Here is a 25695-nt window from a genome sequence, read left to right as displayed (position 1 = left end):
AGGTATAAATGATATTTGGTATAATTAATTTTATGACCTGTATAGTACATTTTGTAAAACACTGTGGCACTGATGCAACATTATTCATATTCAATCGCATGCCTTCTTGCAGTTGTAATCAGTGATGACATTTTTTTCTTTTTTTTTCCGATCTTGCCCAATCTCCACATTTTGGTGCATGGTGGTGTTCCTTTTATACTCCAGGACATGCAGAGGAAAGGATAGTACAGAGAGGTCAGTTCTGCCGCTATATGCAATCATAAAATTCAAAAGTTAACAGTTCCCACAAACCCAAGGACCGTCCTTCCTACATTTACGATAAGTGTACCTGTTGCAATGTACACACTTCTCTCTATGCTGTGGTTCCTATTACATTGAACAGGTGGCTGACACTGACTGAGTTTGCTTTTCTGGGGGAAACAGCGTTCTTGGAACAGAAGCTTGTCGATGTTGCATCCTCTTTTTCTTTTTCTATCGCTTTTTCTTGTAAGAAGCAACAACAAAGTTGCTCTGGGAGGTGAGCCAAGAACACTCTTCTTTGCTCAGCATTTCTGTGTCAGCTATTATCCCCCCAGATCAGAGAATTCCCAGGTCCACTGTCTCAAAACACCACTCACATCTACAGGTATTCCCAGTTTCAAATAAAAACTAACAGCATCAGATCTGAGTTTGGAGGTGGGGTGGGGGGTTGATTACAAGTCAGCAATTCTTACCGCTGCGCCACGGAAACTATCATATTGCACTTGCATCTTTTGTAAAAGTGTTTGATATTTGGACTTCAGCCTTCATACGTTAGGCTATACAGTTCATGTTGACATTTTATCATTTATTACTAAAACATGAAAAACGTTTCTGTTTTAACGATGTGTTTACATAGATTGTTATATACACGGAACACACATGAAATGTATGTATTCCAAATAACGATCTACAGTAATCCCTCCTCCATCGCGGGGTTTGCGTTCCAGAGCCACCCGCGAAATAAGAAAATCCGCGAAGTAGAAACCATATGTTTATATGGTTATTTTTATATTGTCATGCTTGGGTCACAGATTTGCGCAGAAACACAGGAGGTTGTAGAGAGACAGGAATGTTATTCAAACACTGCAAACAAACATTTGTCTCTTTTTCAAAAGTTTAAACTGTGCTCCATGACAAGACAGAGATGACAGTTCCGTCTCACAATTAAAAGAATGCAAACATATCTTCCTCTTCAAAGGAGTGCGCGTCAGGAGCACAGACTGTCAGAAACAGAGAGTAGAGAAAAGCCAAGCAAAATGACACCTTTTATTGGCTAACTAAAAAGATTACAATATGCAAGCTTTCGAGGCAACTCAGGCCCCTTCTTCAGGCACGAGAGGAAAGCAAACAAATCAATAGGGCTGTTTGGCTTTCAAGTATGCGAAGCACCGCCAGTACAAAGCTGTTGAAGGCGGCAGCTCACACCCCCTCCGTCAGGAGTAGGGGGAGAGAGAGAGAGAGAGAGGCAGAGAAAAACAAAGTCAAAAATCAATACGTGCCCTTTGAGCTTTTAAGTATGCAAAGCACCGTGCAGCATGTCGCTTCACGAAGCAGCTGCACACAGAAGGTAGCAATGTGAAGATAATCTTTCAGCATTTTTAGACGAGCGTCCGTATCGTCTAGGTGTGCGAACAGCCCCCCTGCTCACACCCCCTACGTCAGGATCAGAGAAAGTCAGCTCAAGAGAGAGAGAGAAAGAAAAGTAAGTTGGGTAGCTTCTCAGCCATCTGCCAATAGCGTCCCTTGTATGAAATCAACTGGGCAAACCAACTGAGGAAGCATGTACCAGAAATTAAAAGACCCATTGTCCTCAGAAATCCGCGAATGAGCAAAAAATCCGCGATATATATTTAAATATGCTTACATATAAAATCCGCGATAGAGTGAAGCCGCGAAAGGCGAAGCGAGATATAGCGAGGGATCACTGTATTATTTCCCCTCAAACTCCAGCACTTCATTGCAAGATAATCAAGGCATGAGCTGGGAGAACTTCTTGCCCTTTCTGCAGCGGTGGAGGTGATGGTATAGGAGGCTGCTTGCTGCTTGTTGTTCAACACATTTACAAGACAAAAGACGCTGACAGAGAGGTGTGAAGAGATTTAAGGTGGGCCGGATTTACAAGTTTTTTTGTAGGCTTTGGTAATTCTAGTGTTAATCTCCTGCCATCCATCAGGATGATGAGGATGAGACATGGGTGGACCTTCCAGCAAGACAACAATCCAAACACACAGCAAAGGAAACTCTCAGTTGGTTTCAGAGAAACAAATGGCCCTGTCAGTTACTTGACTTAAATCCAACTAAACATTTATGGAAGGAGCTAAAAATAAGGGTACAGAAGAGGGTCCGCCGAAATCTTCAAGATTTAAAGACAATCACTTTGGAAGAATAGGTCAAAATTACATTTGAGCACAGCAGGCGATTTGTTTCATACAGGAAGCATCTCGAAGCTGTACTTACAAACAAAGGCTTCTCCACTAAGTATTAATTAACGTGTTCAATATTTTTCCCTGTGTCATTGCACTTTATTACACATATCTTTGTTTATAGCCTTTAATGTTGTGAATTCTTTGTATCTGTGGATTTCTTGAGTTAGTTCCAATGTCTGGTAAGAATTTCATGTGAATTGCCTCAATGGAAATACAGGTAAAATGAATATCTTTACAACGAAGTATTTTTATGGTCCCAACAGTTTCCCCAAATATGACACAAATCTATAGAAATCTCGTTACTATGAAGTAGATTCAGCAGATACTTTCATTAGAACGAAGTGCCCAAAAGACCTTGAAATGCTTGAATGAATCAGCCACAGAGGAGTTAGTTCTGTGGTCACAGCTCAGTTGTGCACAATGCTCCCTGGAACAGAAACATTGTATTTAAAAAAAAATAATTTTCTTCGGACTTTCCTCATACTGTTTTATTTTTATTTGCAGTTTTTGTTTTCGGTGGTTTTCAGTGATCATAAACAACTTAATGCTTAATGCTCATCAACATTTGAAAAACATCCATTGGAATTTAACTCATTGTCACCCTCCTATAGAAAAGGCAGATATGAAAAAACGATAACAGTTCATATTAGAAAAAAAAAAACTTTAAATTTTTGCAGCTCTTGATTGTGGCAAAAAGAAAAAAGACGATGCCAGTGAATTCGGAATTTCGCCATCAACACTGTCAACTTTCTTGAAAGACCAAGCAAAAAAAGAAGAAAAATCTCGGGTTGCAAATGTACGTGAACTGCTGGCTGTATTTGAAGACGTCGAAAAAGCAGTTTTTATGTGGTTAAGTGATGGTCGTTCAAGAAACATTCCTATTAATGCGGTACTCATTCAAGAAACTGTGAGGTTTCTAAACTCTCTTGGAACCTCCTTCAACTAAAACGACATGCCAAAGAGCATCCCGAAGTGCGATCACCGCGTCTGTGGAAGACTGTTTTTATCTGTTGCAGGAGCAACTGCAGGCTCACAGCTCTGATGCGGCTCAGCACTGAAGCAAACAGAAAAGATCTCGATGGGTCATCCAAGGAACATTGTAAACGCAGGTAACAGGATTACTTGGCCACTAACCTGGTCACAACCCTGCCTGACTGCTGTGTCTGTATATAGCAGAGTGGCAGATCACGCTACAAAAATAACCATGCTGTTATTGTTTCAAGCTTAATAAAGCTGGTGTTGCTAAAATACTGAGACTCAGCCTTGTGTTTTGGGGTGTAAGACAGGGACTTATAGCGCGACCACGATCTTTTAGGATTCGCTTCTATGGCGCCTCACTGCAGCTTTGTATGTCTGCTGTTGCCCTGCCCCGGCAACGGACAAACAATCTTATGCAGATGCGGCCATCGTGCTTCAGTACGCACTTCAGCGTGTCGTTCCCATTGTGTGGGGAGGATCCCAAAAGAGTTCAGAAACTTTACAATATGAAGAAGAAAAAGATGATTCGGCTTCTGACTGATAACTGTGCTGCCCACAACATGCCTCTGCATTTAGATAATGTTAGTGTTGAATTCCTCCCACCTAATTGCACAGCAGTGCTTCAACCATTGGATTTGGGCATCATTCGCACCCTGAAAGTGTATTATCGCAAGGAAATGCTGAGAAAAATTCTCATCAACATAACTTGTAGACAGGAGGAAATTAAAATTAACGAGAAAAAAGCTATTGAAATGATTGCAAACACGTGGACGCAAGTTAAAGAAAGCACTATAGTGACAAATACAGAATCTCATTACAACTAAATTTTCATTACAACGAAATATTTTTTAGGTCCTTGGCAGTTCGTTGTAACGGAATTTTACCTGTATATATAAAGAACAAAATCTTGACACATTGAATACTTATTTCCCCCAATGCATAAAATTAAGAGAAATAGAATCCTTAAATAAAGAACTCAGCCTCCATTCAGGAGCTAGTCCCTAGCCGTGTTAAATGGTGAGGGTTGGCATCCGGAAAAGCATCCACCCATAAAAATCAGACCAAAACCTATAAAACATAGACCCCACAAAGATGTGGAAAAAGATCAAGAGGAAGAAGAACAGACCTTAAAAATTATTTGTCATTTTGTTTTTTTAAAAATCTGTAAGGGTTCCAGGCCAAAAGACTGCTTGGATCCCACCAGGCATTCTACCTAACATAAGTGTTCTCAAGTCTTTCTTTCTTTCAGCTTTGACTTTGAGGATTCAACACAGTGGGTCTCATGGGAGGTTGGGGTATCAGCTTTCACTCAAACATCACAGGTGGCTGCGCAGGACTTTTTTCAGGTGGTGGCGGAAGAATAAAACACCACCACAGAAAATCAGAAGAGAAAACTGACAACTTAAAAGATTAATAAAGATTGCAGGATCATTAAAAAGTATGATAATTATATGCATATCTAGTTTATTAAAAGTTGAACAAAACTGTAGTTATGAGAAGACCAAATTATAAATGTGTTGTTTTAGGAGTTTTCTTTAGTGATCTACAGTGCTAGCCTGGTGTATGTCTAAATTCTAGATTTTTGGTGGACAACAGCAGAAGGCTCTCTCACCATTTTATTATATGCTTTGCTTTTGGAATAATAAAAAGACTGCTTGGAATATGAGGGGATAGGCATTCCAAAATATATGAAGGAGTAAGATTATTTAAAGCCTTATAAAGCATTAGTTGTTTTTAAAAGTCAATTCTAAAAGATATAGGTAATGAATTCTAAAGCAACGTTAAAACTGGTGAGATGTGCTAAGATTTTCTTTTTGTGCATTCTGGATCATCTGCAATCTATTGATGTCTTTTTTAGGTTCAACGGTTAGAAGTGCATTGCAGCAATCTAACAGAATAAACCAAAAGCACCATTTTTCTGCATTTGTCAATGTTATAAGAGGATTGACTTCTTCACTGTTCCTAATCTGGTTAATAAGTGATTTAAAGTTTATTTGAGAGTCCATGAATACACCTAAATTCTTTATTTCCAACTTGACTTTTCATTCTAAATGATAAAGTACCTTGATTATTTCCATTTTTACTAAAGGCTAAGATTTCAGTGTTATTCTTATTTAGCTTGAGGAAATTACTACGCATCCATTCAGAAATACAAGACGGGCATTGGATCGGAAAGTCTTGAGCAGTTTTTTTTTTTCAACCAGAGTGCCGTGTCGTGAGAGCTACCCAGGTTCCATACGATAGAGCCCCCCAAATGAACAGGACCATTTTGGCAGGCAGGCAGTACAGAGTTGAACTTCAAAACGGTTGCCCATTCGCAACACTGGCACATCTCTAGGCAACTGAGGTTGAGGCCCCCTTTTATCTTGGTGCTCCCACATTCTGTCCTGTGTAAGCACAGAAACAGAAACCCTAAATTTTCATGAACCTACATACTTCACCCACTATACTTCTTTCTAAAAATCTTCAGATGTTTCGGCAGCCAGTTTCAGTTAATTTTCAACTAACAACATTGAAAGGTCAAAGGTATCCTTTATGAGCTTTTTTTATTAAATTGTATTTGTTCCACATCTATGCATTACAGAGGCTTTATAAAATGAAAATCAAAATTCAATTTTAGTAAAACATAATGACACCCTCATACACGCACCCTCACAGAACATAGAACTAATTATTAATAAAGGCAGTCCACTTTTTTATACAATTTCTTATTGTATACTCTACAGAGGACCTTAGTGGGCGGACAGGCACATAGTGATGGAGAAGGTCACTGATGTAGTTTGGCGCAAGGTTGTTTAAGGCTTTGTAGGTTATTAGTAGGATTTTATATTCGATTCTGTAAGACACAGGGAGTCAGTAAAGGCGGAGCAGGATGGGTGTGATGTGCTCGCTGCTGCTGGTCCGTGTAAGGACTCTTGCAGCCAAGTTTTGAATAAGCTGGAGCTGAGATATAAGATTAGAAGGGGCACCTGCCAGCAGCAAGTTACAATAATCGATGTGGGATATGATAAAAGCATGGACAAGTTTCTCAGCGTTAGAAAAGGAGAGGAATGAGCAAACACGGGATATGTTACGGAGGTGAAAGTAAGAAAGTTTCTTAATGTGGTTTATGTGGGCGGAATAAGAATGGGAGAAATCAAAAATGACACCAATATTCTTTGCATCAGAAAAAGGTCTGATGAGATCACCTCCAAGATGGACTGGGAAGGAGCTCATTTTATTAAGTTACACTTTAGTCCCAATTTGCAGGAGGTCAGTTTTGTTGCAATTTAATTTTAAAGAGTTCTGCTCCATCCAGGTATTAATTTCACTGAGGCAGGTTGTGAGCTAAGAAAGCTCTGATGAAGTTCCACTTTTAACATTGAAATAAAGTTGAGTATCGTCTGCATAAAAATGATAACCCAGTCCATAGCTATGTATAATATGGCCAAGGGGAAGCATATAAATACAGAAGAAAAGAGGGCCGAGGACAGAGCCCTGAGGAACTCCTTGTGTGACCGGCGCGGAGCTGGATCTGCTGTTGCCAAGACTAACAAACTTTTGCCTATCAGTCAGATAGGACTTGAACCACTGAAGGGCAGTGCCAGAGTTACCCAGCATGTTCTCCATACTGTCCTGGACAGTAGAATGTCATGTCTGACAGTGTCAAATGCTGCACTGAGGTCTAATAGAATTAATATGCTGGTCTGTCCAGAGTCTGCTGCCATAAGCAAATCACTGGTTACCCGTAGCAGAGCAGTTTCACAGCTGTGCCGTGCCCTGAAACCAGACTGAAAGGGTTCCATCAAGTTATTAGAGGTTAAGTAATTAGTGAGTTGGGAATCTACAACACGCTCAAGAGCTTTTGACAAAAAAGGTAAGTGGGAAATAGGCCAAAAATTGTTAAGATTCTCAGCATCAAGACCAGACTTTAACATTGGGGTTACAGAAGCGATTTTAACAGTGATCGGCACAGAGCCTGTGTCAAGGGATGAGTTTATTATTGTTGTAACAGGATTATGGCATGAAAGCAGGATTTAAGAAGTGTGCTGGGGATGGGGTCCAGTACACAAGTAGTCGGCCTCATCTTACAAAGCAGATTGTTAACAAACGCAGATGTGACTGGTGAGAACTTAGAGAAGGAGCTGGATGGAGTGGGAAAACAGGGAGAGATATAAACAGATGATGTATTTATGTTAGTTGAATTATTTAGATCTTTAATTTTGTTATGGAAAAAGTGGAGGAATTTCTCACAGACTTCAGTAGAAGAGGTAGTTGGGCCAGATGCAGGTTCGAGTAGTTTATTAACTACAGAGAATAAAACCCTTGGGTTATCGTGGCTACTTTCTATAATTCTGCCATAATGGGTGTTCTTGGCAACAGTTAGTGCTTCTCTGTAAGCTCTTTGGTGGTCAGAGAAAGCCTGGATATGAACAGTGAGGCCAGTCTTGCGTGACATTCTCTCAAGGCGTCGGCCAGCTGCTTTCATAGATCGCAATTCTGAATTATACCAAGGAGCTAAACACTTAAAGGAAACCTCCTTATGTTTTAAAGGTGCTGTTTTATCTAATGCTGAATGAAGGGCTGTGTTATAGTGGTCAACAAGACTATCTAGTGTTGATGGATTAGGTGCAGACAGTAAAAGATCAGAAATGGATCCAGAAAGGATAGAGGGACAGATATTTTAAGGTTTCTGTAAGAAATTTGTCATTTACAGATAAGAGGAGGGAGAGATAATGAGACAGTGAAAAGTACTGCTTTATGGTCAGAGAGTCCCAAATCAGTGCTGTAAATGTTGGCAACAGATAACCCAGAAATACAGATCAGATCCAACATATGACCACCAGAGTGGGTGGGAAAATCAACATGTTGTGTCAAGTCAAAACAGTCCAGTAAGGATAGAAATTCATTTCTCAGTTTAGATGTGGGGGTGTCAATATGGATGTTGAAATCACCAAGAAGGATAATTATCTGAGAGTGAGAGCTTAGGTCGGTCAAAAGTTCAATCAGATCGGATAAGAAGAACTGGATGTTCAAACTGTTCTTTATACAGCCTCCAGTTAATCCAAAATGCGGCTGCAAGAATTATTACAAGAACAAGAAAATACGAACACATAACTCCAGTTCTTAAATCCTTACACTGGCTCCCGGTTAAGTTTAGGGCAGATTTCAAAATCCTTCTTTTAACATATAAAGCATTAAATGGTCGAGGTCCGGCTTACTTGTCTGAACTTATCATGACTTACAAACCTGAGCACACATTAAGATCTCAAGATGCCGGTCTGCTTATGATTCCAAGGATTAATAAAATAACAGTGGGAGGTCGAGCTTTTAGTTACAGGGCCCCTAAACTGTGGAATGGTCTGCCTGCTACTATAAGAGATGCCCCTTCGGTCTCAGCTTTTAAATCCCGGCTGAAGACTCACTACTTCAGTTTAGCATATCCTGACTAGAGCTGCTGATTAACTGTACAGACTGCATCTCTGTTGTTAGTCATTAGCACTTAAACATAAGTAACATGACAGTTATAATTGTATACTAACCCTCACTTATTCTGTTTTTCTTCTCGGTACTCAAATGTGGCACTTGGTGCCACGGCCCACCTGCCAAGTTGTTTTGCCTGCCTAAGGAAAAGTCATCCCAGATGGAGGATCGCAGGAATCGTGGGAAAGAGGGGTCCTTTCATCGGATTGGCTGGCCCAGCACTGTTTCAGCCGTGGAATGGCCAAATGGGGGAGGCAGCTTGAAGGATGAGGTCTCCAGGACTCTACACAAATCCAAATCTTATTATGGGATATATCATCTACTGTTAAATTCTGCTCTGTACTTCTAAAATTTATATTTTTTATTTCTTACTATATTGAGGAATTGTTCTGTTCTGTGTACTGCATTGTACTGTATTGACCCCCTTCTTTTGACACCCACTGCACGCCCAACCTACCTGGAAAGGGGTCTCTCTTTGAACTGCCTTTCCCAAGGTTTCTTCCATTTTTTCCCTACAAGGTTTTTTTTGGGAGTTTTTCCTTGTCTTCTTAGAGAGTCAAGGCTGGGGGGCTGTCAAGAGGCAGGGCCTGTTAAAGCCCATTGCGGCACGTCCTGTGTGATTTTGGGTTATACAAAAATAAACTGTATTGTATTGTATTGTATTGTATTGTATTTTGGAGGACGATCAAGAACAATGAGTGAGACGGGACCTGATTCCGTTACTAGTTTAAAAGCCAGGCACTCAAAAGACAATGGTCAATCAACTGGGATTCGTTTGATGTTTAAGTCTACTCTGGCAATTACTGCAAGTCCTCCTCCTTGTCTAGAGCTGTGGGGAATCATTGGCTGCCAGGGAGGCTGCCACCAAGCGTCCCGGGGGAGGTATTGAGGTGACCATGGCTGCCCCCCCGGAACAGATGCAGCAGGGGCGTCCCTGCCGGGCATGGGACCCGGCTGTCCTTCACACTATATCTATATATCTATATTTATATATATATATTTGCAGTTGGAGATCCACGAAGGGAGAAAAAACGAATCACGTATCATAAAATAGTTTTATTCCTGAGCTTTCAACCCTTATCAGGGGTCTTCATCAGAGGATAATGCTTAGACTTACAAGAATCAAAGGCAATATATAGCAACACATTCAGTAGTAGGGGTTTGGGTGGGTGGAGGTGACTAAGTCAGTATGATCAAGGGGGGGGGGGGGGGGTGGGGGGGTTGTATAGTTTAATTATTGTGTACATGTCCTTCTTAAGTTGGCATATGCTGGATTTATGTCCAAGTGTCTGTTGATGGCGTTTTCATCTGATAGCCAAGACTCGGCCAACTCTCTGGCACTTTTTGTATATTATATATCTATATCTAAATCCCCGCGAAGTACTGCTTTTAAATTTTTATTAAGAAGGAAGACCTTATATGGCGTTCGTTTATAAAACAGCGGAGAGGCTGTGTGAAGTCAGCTTCACAAAAAACCAGATCCTTTTTCGTTGCTTCGACAACGGAAGCAGCTTTTTTATTTAAGCCATGGGTTGTCTGCTGTTTTTTTGTTCGTTTATTACGATTGTTATAGTTCTGTTTGTATACCACGTTGTCAGTTCAGCACTCCGGTTGTAATATGACCAAGCTGTGCAAGCACACTCTTGAGAATGCAACGTATAGTTATACAGGAGAAAAGCAATCTTGCCTGAAATCAATGGCAACCTTTTGTAGGTCTATGAACTTAATTTAAACTTTAGGTTTACATGGTGCTTTCTTTCCGAAGTACCAGCACTCATGAATATGTCTGTATGCGTCAGTCGCTCAAATCCCCGCGGTTCGCACCGGCGAAGTACTGCTTTTAAATTTTTATTAAGAAGAAAAGAAAACCTTTTAAAATTGAGGGAAAATATACCAATAACAGTTTATTAAGGATCTGTTTTTTTTGTGAAGCTGCCTTCACTCGAGTGATCACTTCGAGCTTTAAGCCTGAGAAATCACCCCGTAAATGCACACGTTTAGTTGCACATCTGTTAATATGTATGCTTACACAGTATTAAAAGACACTCAACAATTAAACAGTATTAAAAGACACTCAACAATTAACGTCATTTACCTTCGTTCCCGCGTTTGACTCGTGCTGTAAATCTCTTCCTTGTTTTCAGTTCACGTGATTATGTAGGAGGCGTAATACGTGATGACGCGATACGTGACTCCGCCTCCTCCATTAGAGTATATGGACAAAAAACAGGTTCCAGTTATGACCATTACGCGTAGAATTTCGAAATGAAACCTGCCTAATTTTTGTAAGTAAGCTGTAAGGAATGAGCCTGCCAAATTTCAGCCTTCCACCTACACGGGAAGTTGGAGAATTAGTGATGAGTGAGTCAGTCAGTCAGTCAGTGAGTGAGCAAATGCCGCTGGTGGTCTTTTCATTCGCAGCCCGGCGGTGGCAGCGACCTGACCCGCGATGTACATATTTAGGGCACCGCAAAATACCACCATCTTTTAGGATGTTCCAGTCATACCATTTGCTCTGGACAAACTGTTTAATAAGAAGGAGTTTATCATGAGAGTAGTTTAGCATGATAGTGAGTGATACTTAACTGATAGCAGTGGAGAAGAAGCACAGCACAGCGGAGCCGGTAGGACAGGCGGGTGTGGTAGCATAGATGAGCGGCGATAGCAAAGCAGCAGAAAGCATAGCAGGAGGAGGTAGCAGGATTTGTAAGTTCCAGCATACAGCCATAAACAGTAACGTTGGGTATTACAGGTGTGATCACCCCAGAGCCAGTGGCCAGGTGGGTATGAACATCAGATCAGTTCTTAGTCGAACTGTACTATAAGATGACCAAAATAGCAATATAATCAAAGAGACAAATTATCCCAAGGTCCTAGATCGCCAGGTACAAAGAAATGTTCGTAGGTCTTGTCCCGTGATCCACAGGTTCAGTTGTTCCCAGTCAAAGTAGAGTCCATAAAATCTGTAAATATTACCAAATCCATACAATCGAGTCAGCTGCATCCACGAACTATACGTACAATAAAGGAAATAACACAAGCGTAAGAAAGTATAGAATTAAAGCGAGTTTTGCAAAAAGTGTTGTTATACAACAAGCACAAAGAAAGGTGGCACATAAATCACTTTCTATTTCACACGCTTTACACAACTGCATTCAGCTTGCTCTGTCACCGTAAATGCTGTGTGAACACCCGCCCTCCATCACCAGCTGCCATTCACTAAATGAATATGTGCGGGCAGCTCGTGGTGGATGACTTTCTGTTAAAACATACAAGGGTTAAAGACTAACAGACAAGAATACAGTACACCCCCATAATTCGCAGGGGTTACGTTCCTAGTGCACCCGTAAATTGTGAAAAACCGCGACTTTTGGAAGTGGTTATAAAATGCCTTTTAAATTCCTATTTTTATAGTTTAAACCTTAAATACAGTATTCCCCCAAAGCACTTTAATTTCATTGCAAACTCAACTTAATACATTACCTAAAAAATTACCTTAATACATTACCTAAAAACAGAATGTAAAGTTAAACCCGTATACTGTACAGTACTGTACTGTTATGTCTCCCGCGGTGCTAGAATGTAAAATACCGATGTTAACGCTATACATACTATAATTCATGCAAGCGTGTTTTCTTTGGTATAAGTAGAGTAAATGCATAATAATTTCATTTAATTAAAATACAGTAAAATGTATGGATACTCACCAACGATGAATGATATTGATGATGATGATGAAGTAGCTGTGCAGTACAATGCAGAGGATTTAAAACTCCTTGTGTGGCACCTCTTCTTCAGGCGCTTCAGGAGGAGTTGTATCTTTGGATGGGTCTTCTGGTGGGGTTTCGTGCTGGCTTTTCTTTACAGGTTTCAGGAACATTGTGATGGGAAGTTGCTACATTGTCTCCTGTAGTGAACTGCTGGTACAATTTCCGTGCTTTCTCACGGATTATGTTACCATCCAAGGGGATGTTCATCTTCCTGCAGTCGGTGATCCACAATGCCAAGGCAGATTCCATCCTGATGATATTTTTATTCCTTACGGTCGATACCTTTTTGGCACTATCACAGAAACTTACAGATACGGTACTCCAGATCGCTGCTTCATTCTTCTTAATGTAGCATGCGGTGCTTTCATTAATGCCATAGTGGCGTGCTACTGCAGCATAACTTTTTAGTTCCCGGAGCAAATCCAGTAGTTCAACCTTCTCCTGGAGTGTTTTAAACTTTTTCTGGCACTTAGGCTCAGTGCGTTTCGGCGTCATCTTGTTCATTTAAGAATACCAAAATGAATACAATAACAAAGTGGAAAACACGAGGACATTCAGCTGGAGACGCGTCACAGGGCAGCAGTCAATCAGCATCAAGGAGAAATGAATAACGCTCTCGGATTGGCTACTTTCACCATCCCAAAGCGCGTTTCCCGCAGCGGTGGTAAACCCATTCACCTGGAGACGCGTCACAGAGCAGCAGTCAATCAGCAGCAAGGAGAAATGAATAACGCTCTCGGATTGGCTACTTTCACCATCCCAAACCGCGTTTCCCTCAGCGGTGGTAAACCCATTCACCTGGAGACACGTCACAGAGCAACAGTCAATCAGCAGCAAGGAGAAATGAATAACGCTCTCGGACTAGCTACTTTCACTATCCCAACCTGTGTTTCCCTCAGCAGTTACTTCCTGTTCTCTCTACAGCACAGTATTACTACGAAAAAACCCATAAAAAATTGCGGAGCATATTTGCGCTTTCCACTAACAATTAATAGTTAGGTCCATCCATCCATTTTCCAACCCGTTGAATCCGAACACAGGGTCACGGGGGTCTGCTGGAGCCAATCCCAGCCAACACAGGGCACAAGGCAGGAACCAACCCTGGGCAGGGTGCCAACCCACCGCAAGACGCACACAAACACACCCACTCACCAAGCACACACTAGGGCCAATTTAGAAACGCCAATTCACCTAACCTGCATGTCTTTGGATTGTGGGAGGAAACCGGAGAGCCCGGAGGAAACCCACGCAGACACGGGGAGAACATGCAAACTCCACGCAGAGTGGACTCGGGTCCCCAGGTCTCCCAACTGCAAGGCAGCAGCGCTACCCACTGCGCCACCGTGCCGCCCAAATAGTTAGGTTCTAAGGAAAAATCCGAGAACGACTGAGTACGCGAACCCTGAACCGCAACTTCGTGGGAGTCTACTGTATTCATTCAAAAATGAAAACTAAAATATTTTGGTAAATTATTATTTTATTTCAGTTAGTCTTTCCAGCTAATTTAATAGTTTCGATTAGTTTTAGTTTTTCATTTCAGTTTTGTTAATTATTTTATTTTAGTTTATGAAAATTTTTTTTAATAATAGTTTCAGTTTTGATTTTAGTTTTCGTTAACTATAATAAACTTGGGTATGACGTTATTGTTGAGGAAGGTCATGAAAGGCAGAGAGAGCATTTAGGATGGAACCTCCTCACCTTGCACTCAAAGGCTACCAGTGTTGTGGGAGTGCTAGACTGACAAGAATGAGTCAAACCTGTTGAAGAACTGATTCAATTGAGGACAGCAGTGTTGTGGAGTACTGGACTGACAAGAATGAGTCAAACCTGTTGAAAAGATTCAGTTCATTAGCTCTGTTTTTGTCCCCTTTATCTGCAGGTTTTACACTGTGCTTATAGGCAATAATAGTCCTCACCCCTTTCATCACTTCCTTCACATTGTTCTACTGTATCTTGTGCTCAAGTTTGTCTCTAAAGTAGGCTTTCCCCTCACGGTTCTGACTGTACCCATTAGATTGCCTCCTTACCTACAGAACTGAAGGCCCGCTTCTTCTTATTCAATAGGGCTTTCACGTCTTTTGTAATCCATGGTTTTCTTGATGGGAAAACAGTACACTGTCAATGTGGGAAATATGCTATCCACATAAAATTGATGTAGTCTGTGATATACTAGCCAAGTCCCTCAGTGTCCTTATGACATGTTCAAACCACCTCAACTATCTCTTTTCAATTTGCAGGAGCAGAAACTCTACTCTGAGGTCATCCCAAAAAGCTGTACTTCTCATTCTCAATCTAGTCACACTTCAAATAAAGCCTCATTTCTGATGCTTGTATACACAGCCTCATTTTTTCATTCATGAGTCACAGTTCATGACTATTTGTGAGGACAGGGATGTAGATCAACCAGTAAACTGAGTATTTTGTTTTTAGACTCTGCTCCCGCTTCACCACCACAGACTGGAAAAACACCCCCAGAACAGTTGGTGCCTCTCCAATCTGTTTGTCAATCTCATGCTCCCTTTCCAGTTACTCAAGAAGAAAACCCCAAGACACCTAAACACTTCCACTAAGGACAGTTATTTCCCTCTTGAATGGAAAGAGCAACTAACTTTTCCAAGAGAGAATTATGACCTCTAACTTGGAGCTTCTGATCCTCCCCAGCCACATCACACTCAGCAGCAAATCACTCAAGTACTGTTGAAAGTCACAGTCAGATGAGGCAAACAGGACATCATTAACCACATAAAGCAATTGTGCTCCCTATAGCCTCCCCAACTGGACACCCTCACATCCTCAGCTGCGCCTTGAGATCCTTCCCATGAAAGTCAAAAATATGGGTGGTGACAAGACACAGCCTTTTCAGACAGTGTCCGATACCCACAGTAAATAAATTCAACTCAACACCAAGTATTTGGACATAGCTCTCACTGCATTCATATAAAGGACAAACATCATGCTAGTGTATTGCTGTTGCTTCATATTCATGTATGTAAATGTCAATGTCTTTAAATGTAAATCAGTGTTATATCTGGACAGGTTTCACCATCTTACTGTCACGTACAAGCCTGTTGCTAACGGCAGCAACTTTGTGCTTGTGTGTGTTTTGAGGGGTGGTTTTGTTTGTTTATTATAATAAATAATTATGCACGTGAATTTCCCCTTGGGATTAATAAAGTATCTATCTATCTCTCTAATAATTACATTTTTTCTTGAGATTCTTTAAAGTTTAATTTCTCAATTCAAACAGTAATCTTTGTAATCTTTTTAGTTAGCCAATAAAAGGTGTCATTTTGCTTGGCTTGTCTCTCAATTCAAACAAAAATGTATATCAATCTATCCTTCTATTACATCCTCAGTTTAGAAAAATACACGAGCAACATAAATATGGTTTAAAAGTAGGATAATGTAGCAGAAACAGTGATTTTTATTTTTTTTTTTTTAGAAATATACATATTTACAACAGTGATTTTGAATGAAGTTTTACAATATTCTTTAAAACAGGCAAAACTATTTAGAAAATTAAACCAAAGCAAGAAGGCATATTCCAACAAGCTATTTCCTAACTTTATGTTTTTATTATACGCTATATAGACTCAAACAAGTGTGCATGTTTTCTTATAGGCCACACTTAAGTATGATGTCATTCCAATTCAAGTATCAACAAGTCAAAATCTAATTATAAACTTTATGATGCACTAACTCTTGTTTAGTTTAAAACCAAACAGACATAATGAAAAGATTCCTGACTTTTGCTGTAATTTGAGTTCATTTAATCTTTACCACAATGACCACACGAACATTCGGATTTCCTGAAACAAAAGCAACAGTAAGAAGAATGGCATAAAATGACAAGACAGAGTATGTATTTTTAGATTCAATCCAATTTTTGAGTGCAGAAACAGGACTCTACACCAATTGCTATGCCTTTTGTGGTATGATAATCTGGCAAAGACATCTACAAAGAAATAACAGATTTGCCAAGCCCATACTCATCCCAGATATGTTGTCATGATGCCTCATCTATAAAATATTTGACAGGCCTATAATCTGCCTTGTCACTTTTTGATACATCCTTAAGTCTAACATCTATTTTTCTATTTAAAATTTTGAGAGAGTACGATGGCATTCTTTTTTTGCATTTTGAAAAAAGATGCATCCCATTAGTGTTTCACAGGCTTCAAGATTTAAGAGTGAGCAAGAAAAATAGATGGATGATATACAGCCCTGGATTTTATTCATTTTGATGACTATAAGATTTAAATCAAAAACATCTAAAAATTGACATGGAATATTCTACTCATAGATCTGTTATTGTGCTTGAACAGTGTTGTAATTTGTTGTACTGTAGGTATGAGTTTGTCAGGAACAGAAGCGTCAGGGAGGACACAGTGAAGAAAAACAAAGTTCATTGTGATGCTAAAGCTGAAATTTCCACTTCAACCTCATAATTTATGTCATGATGAAATACGAAATTTCAACTTAATTTCGTCATTTATGTCTTGATTAAAGATGAAATTTAAAGTTTAATCTCAAAATGTCCATTTTAATCTCAGTTTATTTTAAAAGCAGAACATCATAAACTTCATCTTAAAATTAATTTTTAATTTACTACAGTTTCTTAAACCCTATCGTAACTAAAATAGCATTTAAAATATTTTGTATCCCAAGCGCTCCCCAACCCAGTCTTTAACCGCTACGTGCCTCTTACACTACATGGACTTCTTCTTGAAGGCAGCAATCATCACATAGAAAACATTAACTTGTAGCAAGGCTACATAACTTGACAGTCGGGTTGGCCTGCTGGACTGTCCGTCACTTTATAATGTTGGCTGGGAGGGTGTCTGTAAATAGCCCTTCAGGCACTTTTGAGGACGTCCCAGTTCTGGGAGGATCCCGCCTGGTAAATATTCCAGCTGCCTGTTGCCGGCATCATGTTTCCATAACAACCGAGAGGGGAAAGGATGTTTCAGCAGGAAACTTTTTCTTTTTAAGGGGAATGGCGGATCAAGAAGGAGGAAAATAAAAAGGAAGGAAAAGGCTGAAGGCAAGGAGGTGACTATCTACGCTCTAAGAATCATTCAGGATCTTACTTCACCCAGGGAAGTCTGCTATTTGTGGGTGGCCACCCCGAAGAAATAATCAGGTGACGAATCCCCGAGAAGAGGCCAGGTACTGGTGTTCTCCGGGTGCTCCAGTCTGGTGAGTTGGATTCATGAGTTGCGTTTCTTCATGATAGTCCACAGAGATGCCGTTTCACCAGAGGACTGTTGTGTTTCCTCCTGCCATACGGTAGGAACTGAACTGCAGGGTTTTTTTCTCCTTATATATGGACTACATTAAATCTTTCTTTTTGCATTCTCAGAGAACAGTTTTTTTTATTTACTTTTGCTTATTGTCTGTGTTAACTTCATTTTAATAATTTATACTGTTAATAATTTTACATGTGGGGGCATGAAGGCAAGGCGGTAGTTCTACTACCTTGCAGTAAGGGGTCACGTCCTGGATATTCCCACCCTGCCGTTTGTATAAGACAGGGTCTATATTAATTTTTCTACCAAAAGACGCGCTAGGGCTTATTTTCAGGGGATATCTTGTTTTTCCATGAACAAAAATCTACATTTCTCTCTATTATAACAAAAAAATAATCTTGAAAAGCTTGGAAGGAGACGATAAGTGATTTACTCAGAGACACTTTAACGACCCGCAAGACAAGGCAATGAGACAAAAGGAGAACTACTGCACAGGCTTTTAAATGATCGAGACGCAGCACGACAGCAGCACGACAGCAGTAAGACAGCGGCTAATCAGACAGCGTCTCCTTAGCGTGCGTTCAGCCCCCCCCCCTTCACAACGTGAGCGGCAGAGGCGCGAAGTGGCTGGCGCACAGCACACCGTGGGGGGTGGGTAAGTGAAGCGAGCTGGGGGCTCAACCCCCTAGTATTCTGGAACAAAAATCTACATTTATTCAAATACAGTCAATTTCTTGCGACTCCAATTCCTTTAGAACAATTGGCCACAATCTCTCATGTCTAGCAATACAGCTTTCCTTAAATGAGCACCTCTTGTTCATGTAGCCTGCTCATAGTGCATTCGGATATCCAAATTATTCTCTTTTCAGAAAGCAGTAAGATTTTTGCCCTGGGACTGCTCCACAATTCCTTTCTTGTACTCGGCAGAATAGCTTTCTTTTTGCACTCATCTTGTCGGTGGATCAAAAAAACCGGTATTATTTCCTGTTCATCTGTTGTACATACGGTAGGGGTAGGCGTTTATCGCTCATCCGAAGTCACCTGCGCGGGATTGTAACTAGGGCTTATTTTGGGAGTAGGGCTTATATTACGAGCATTCTGAAAAATCACGCTAGGGCTTATTTTCGGGGAAACACGGTATTTCTCTAAAAAGTGATTTCAAAAGCAGTTGTACGTTCAATGCAGTGAACCTTTATGGCAGGTGTGACAAGGCTCCAAGAGGTTGAATGTATAAATGGGTAATCTACTGGTTTAACTGAAATAATGTGTACTGTAAATGTAGGGTTCAGGAGCTGGTGGTCGGAGAAACCAACACAGAATTCAATGGATGTTCTTCAGAGCAGGCTTTCTTTATTGAAGCCGTACTGTCACTATCAAACATACCAAACTCCAGTTCCTATCCTTCCTTTCTCTTTCTCCACATAACCAATCACCACTCAAACGTTTTTGTGAAAGTAAAATTAGCTATAAACTTAGAACACTGACTGTTTGGAACTTTAAGGAACAATGGAAAATCTTAGTTACACATGTTTAATTATTCCATCCATCCAGGGTCGGGTCAGTCCCAGCAAATATTTGAGGCAGTAACAATCCCTGGATGGGGCGTAAGCTCATCACAATGTGAATACGAGCACACACATACACTACGGTCAATTAACACTAAAATCCATGAAGCCTACAAAAACACTTGTACTGGGAACCTTAGATTCCTTCAAACCTCTCCATTAGCTTCTTTTGTTTTGCAAATGTGTCGATCAGCACAAGCAGCAAGCAGCCTGCTATCCCATCCCCCAACCGACGTAGCTCAAGTCGCAAAGATTCTCAGAGCTCAAGTGTTTATCTAGGTGTGAGGTGCCTGGAATTGTAGAGGGTAAATAATATATTATCATTTGGAATACACACATTTCATGTGTGTTCCGTGTCTACAATGACCTATGTAAATGTAGGATAACAGGAAATGCGAGGCAGGAATTGTTGAACACATAGCTAAAACAGAAACATTTTTCATGTTTTAATAATAATTGACAAAATATAGACATGAAGTATATAATGTGTGAAGACTGAAGACCAAATATCAAATAAACACTTTCACAAAAAGTACAAGTATAACAAAACAAGTGGACTTTTATTCAAGAATGTAACTGAAGAAAAAGAAGTTGGCTTAGGGTACAAGGTAGATATGTCCACTCTCAAAGATGAGAGGCGAGATTCAAGATCAATGATTTTATGCATGCATACCCTAGCCAAATTACTAGTCTATCCAATAATGAATTTGCGAATAAACCCTTTAAAGGCCATCCACACATATGCTGAGATATCAATGTTAATAATAATAAAATCTAAAAGCTTTGACACAAGTATATCACAGAATTCTTTATTATGGCGCAAAGATGTGTTGAATCGTCAATGAGCCACTCAAGTAATGAAATTGGAAGGTCAATTTCAAGCATCATGCGGTGCTGATCTGAGAAACTGACAGTTTCAAGAAACGTATTATCAGAAAGGGAGGCAAGTGACTCAGAAATAAAAATATAATGTAGTCTTGTTTAAGAATGGTGTCTTGATGAAAAAAAGAAAATATTTTAACAGTAGGATTTAACAACAGAAAGGAATCTACCATGTTCAAATCTGAAGCAAATGTACACAGTGAGCAAGTTGACTGCGGTATGCACTGGGAAACAGGTGCTGGCATTTTATGTAGCAGAGGACTCAAAGGTATTTGCATCAATGAGGAGCATTATATCAAAACTGTTCAGATTCAGGATCTCACAAGTTATATGCTTAAAGAATGCAGACTCATACGGTGTTGGAGAATAAATCCAACATAGGGCTATCTTCCTACCACCCAATTCAATCGGCTCATAGAAAAATCTACTGGCATCATCAGACCCTGCAGAGAATTTTTGGCTGCACATTATACCAGAAGAGAACCACCATACCACACATTTTAGCGCAAGCCGATATGGAGGCTGCATTGTTTGTTGGAAAATCTGGGCACATCCTTAGGAAATAGCTCAGACTCCTGTACAAACATCACATCTACTCTCATTTGCAATAAGTAATCAAGAACACCAATAAAATAAGAAGCACTCATGCATCCACATGACCTCTCACAACTGGAAACACAAGCCCAGCAAGCAATCACAGTGCTCCCTCCCCAAACCCTGCCCCAAACCAACCAGCTAACCCTGCATCTCCCAAAACCCACCCTCCACAATGCCCAACCTCTTTTTAACTTTAACATTTTTACAAATGGTGTGATGTTTGTATCCAGAATTTGCTGGTATTTATTTGAGTCTATTCTTCCCTCTATCAATGACATGTTCCCTTTGCCACTGGCTGCAACACAACCCCAAAGCATGGAAGCCAGCATCCTTTTTTCCAAGCATTCCTTTGCACATTATTACAACAGAGTTCTATTTTGACTTCATTAGTTCACAGGATTTATTTCCAAAATGCATGAGGCGTGTTTAGATGTTCATTTACAAACTTCAAGTGCTGAATTTTGTGGATAGGATGCAGGAAAGGTTTTCTTCTGCTGACTCTATCTTGAAGGTCATATTTGTTCAGGTGTGACTGCACATTAGAACTGAAGGTCTTCTGAAGTCAAAATTGGGTTTTTACTTGGCTTTGTAGAAATCCAACGAGTAGTTCTTTCAGAAAGTTTTCTTAATCTTCCAGACCTCAACTTGACCGCCACCGTTCCTATTAACTGCCATTTCATAATAACATTATGAACTAAGGAAACAGCTTCCTAAAAAAACTACTTTTTTAGCCTTCTCCTGCTTAGTGAACATGACTTATTTTATTTTTCAGAGTGGTAGACAGCTAGAGGAACCCATGGTTGTTGAATGTTGGGACAAGGTTTGAGGAATCAGAGAATTTATACAGCTTTGCAATTTGTATCACCTGGAGTTTCCTAACAATGACTTTGAACAAGCCATTGCCCTAACAAGCTAACTAAGATTTGATACCTTGGTAAAACGTTATCTGAGACCACCAATACCTTGGGCTGCCCAAACATTTGCATGGTGTTCCTTTCCTTTTTTCACTGTACAATTGTATAAAACAAAAACAATGCATTAATCCTGCATTAAATGCTGAAAAGAAATATGTCATCTTAAACTTCGCGCCTTTTGGTGATCAGGTCATCTTCTGTTCACTTAACTATGAACATTAACAGACATTTTAAGCAAGAGTGCCCAAACTTTTGCCTGCCATTACAAGTACCGGTAACGAGTTGGTACTGAAGGAAATAACGGAACTCCTCATAAGACCAAGGTCACATATTTAGCCTACACAGTACACTCTACAAGCTATGGTTCAACTTTGAATTCTCTAGTAAATTGAAATTTTCTGTCCCGCACAGAGTATACAGCACATCAAAGAGAAGTAGAGGTAGGGCATAGTGGCATCAAAATTGATGGGGCGGTTTACTAAAATGCTGAAAAGAAATGTGTCATCTTTAACTTATCTTCTTTGGTGATTGTAGCCGCCGAAGTATAAGGTGAGATCAAGCACGGGTAAAACGCATGCTGAAAGAAATCACTCAGTCCAAATGTTCGTTTTAAAAATATTTGGTGAAAGTTAAAAGCAAATAATCCACACAAGAATAAAGAAAAAAGTAGTTACACACGTAGAATAAAAGGCAAAAAAAGGAAAAATGTTTATTCTCTAAACTTAACTTTTCTTGAGAAACTTTAGTTATTTCTGCACTTAAAAGTTCTTTACTTCTTCTTATATACTTAAAGATTCTTAGCTTCTTCTTCTGTACGCTTTAAACGTACGGCACAGCACTTAAATAAGCGCTGTTTTCTTAAGAGTTACTTCACACACTCAAAAGGTCCATAGGCCCGTAGGCACGGGCACGTTGTGCCCTCTACGCCTTACACATGGCAAGGCTGGTCACTAACTGAAGAATAATATTTAGTCAAAGCAGATAGAAATAGCTAGAATATACCAATTAAACTCAACTTATGGGGGTTTTAGGAACCTCCCATAGATTATGCATTGTCATCTAGTAACATATTTATGAATCTTGTATAACTAGGAAATGGCTCTTATAGTGATCATTTCATCTTCTGCTCACTTAACTATTCAGAATAATAGACATTTAAAACAAGAGTGCCCAAACTTTGCATGCCACTATATATAATAGGAAAATATTTGCCATTTTCCAGTCCTTTGGAATTTTTCTAGTGCACAGTTACTCCTTAAAAATATGTATCAAGTGTTTACAAATGTACTCACTAACCTCCTTTAAAAAACATACATATATAGAGCATATTATCTGTTCCTGGTGATTTGTTTGATTTCAGCCTATTTAATCTAGGCTGCTATATTCCTCTCTGACGCCATTTCAAGCAATGTAGTATAATACAATTTTGAATGGCTGCATCTGAGTGATGAATACTACTGGCAAGGCTAGAATTAATTAAATTTTCATTAAAGGTTTCACATCTATGCATGCATTATATTGCTCATAGATCAGTTCATTCGACTTACTTACATTCCACCTATATGGGTCTTTTTTATCTAGGTTACCTTATTCAAAATGACTAATATTTCCATGAAATATACAAAAGCATAAGGGAACAAAATTTAAGATAATGGACAACAATATCTTGAGCCAAAATGAATTACAAATTAATTAAAATCCAATTTAACAAATCAATTTGCAAAATATGCTTAGTGTAATCAAATATCAGACAAATGCAACATCACATGATAATTCTTTCAAGGTTTACAGCTTATTGAAATAAATTTAAGAAAAGCAAATGTGAATAAGTTGTATATTAAACAGAAAAAAAAAAAAAGAGGTCCAACCTTGAATAATTCCTCTTCTGGTACCATATGCATTTCTTCATGTTGTGCTTGCTCCGACTTTAGGAGAAAAAAAAAAAATAGAAAAAGAAAAACAGTAGTGAGCAAGCAATAGAATTACAAGGTTTCACTGTTTATGTCTGAACAAAAGGAGAAATCGTATGTGTAGTGTACCTTCTATTCCACAGATGATTCTATCCTCTAAGTACAGGGTTTCTATGATACTTTGTATAAGAATACATACTATAAGGTATTTTCATTGTAAAGAATTCTGATTCAAAAACAATCTAGGTAAAAGAAAAAATTATTTACATCAATCAGATCATTAACTGCAGCATACTCAAACTATGTCAAATAATGGTTAATAATAGGCTATGGACTATTTTACAACTATCAAACCTACAGTATAAAATTCTTTTGTTATGTGTTTGATTTTCACTTGTTACATTTTCATATAAATGGAAGGTGCGCTTTCTTCTAAATTCAAAAATGTTGCTTTGTGGACCTACTGAGTTACAAAGCTGATGGAAAATACCAACTTATTCATTAACTATGGCTTTATTCAACAACAGTGCTGTGCTATTCCCAACTGAAATAAAAACAAAAACCTGACTGATAAGTAAATTGGTGTTTATGTTGTATATGGGTTTATGTGTACTGTATATACGCAAACTAAATTATTAATATATACATACTTATACATGTATATACTCAGTAGATTGTTTATAGTAATGCATGAACTGTGTCTGCTGTCACTCATACAACACTACCTTTCATTGCAATTCCCACCACCTAATGTTTACACCATATTTACATTCGTCTTTTTCTCTCTTTTCTTTTAATGGTATATTCTTTCTCAAAAATATCCTATTGTCCCTCAAAATACAATCCATTATTCCTGATTTAAATCATCAAAGAAACTTTGCAATTTTAATCGTTTTCTTATATTTCTCAATCTTGTTTCACACCCATCACAATGCTTCCTTTCCAATATCTGGTATAATGCACTGATTCCCTTTTTAAGGGGTAATTTTTGACTCTGTAAATTAGTATTTGTCATGTCATTTTTTGACTTTCAAAATGCATAGCCCATTCCTCACCAAAGCTACTATGACATTCCAAAAGACACGTACTGCCATTAATTCATCCCTAGGACATTTATTTCTCCTTTTGTAGCATGCCATTCTTGTAAGTACTACTTCTCTTGTGCTATGCCACAGAAATATTCCATTATATGCAACTTCTTTCCTTATTTGCTCTCATACTTTAATAATAAATGTACTCTTATTACTGGTGTCTTCTCATTATTACTCCTCTGAATGAAATAATCTCAAGTTAATGTGATTTGACTTATTTCTGTTCTTGACAATAAATTCTCCAGTTAAAACTTCAATAGCATAATTAAATGAATTAAAAATAAATTAAAACACCTAGACGCTGCATCAGTCATACATTGTGAGGAACTTGAATTTAACTCTGTATAAAAAATGGAACAGTCGACATATGACTATAATGTGTCCCTGAAAATTTTTTTTTAGATACAACAGCTCCTTTCAAAACAGGTGATTAGACAACAAAGAATCTCATCTTGATTTAATGACAGGACACATGCTCTTTAATTAAAATAAAAAAAACTACAGCACCAACCCCCAAGTTTTCGCTGTAAGTTGGAGGGCTTGCTTGCAGTGCTGGATGCAGATTAACGTCATACCTAGTATGAAGCAATTGCAGGTTAAGGGCCTAGCTAAAGGGCCCAAAGGAGTAGATTCAATTCTGGCATTTACCGGATCTGAAATGGCAACCTTCCAATTACCAATGCATACCCCTAAGCCTCAGAGCCACCACTCTGACTGAATGTATGTTTACAGAAGTTGCTAATTTTTACAAATCAGATTTTTGAACTACAATGAAAAACCACAACATTGGGAATGCAGATTTTATTAACTTCTTTTAATAAAAACATAC

The 25695-nt window shown here is 39.1% G+C and overlaps 1 protein-coding gene across 1 annotated transcript in view; it reads right to left on the bottom strand.

Moving 5' to 3' along the window:
• Positions 1–23812, bottom strand: part of LOC114664900 (tether containing UBX domain for GLUT4) — a 233585-nt gene extending 209773 nt beyond the window's left edge. Inside the window, exon 1 of the mRNA XM_028819213.2 lies at positions 23734–23812. Coding sequence (XP_028675046.2) covers positions 23734–23766 — 33 coding nt within the window. The 5' untranslated portion in view covers positions 23767–23812. The remainder of the gene's footprint in view (positions 1–23733) is intronic.
• Positions 23813–25695: the final 1883 nt, after the last annotated feature.

The sequence above is a fragment of the Erpetoichthys calabaricus genome, chromosome 14, assembly GCF_900747795.2.
Source record: "Erpetoichthys calabaricus chromosome 14, fErpCal1.3, whole genome shotgun sequence".
NCBI lineage: Eukaryota > Metazoa > Chordata > Cladistia > Polypteriformes > Polypteridae > Erpetoichthys > Erpetoichthys calabaricus.
Note: the sequence above shows the minus strand (reverse complement) of the source record. Positions and strands in the feature narration are given on the sequence as shown.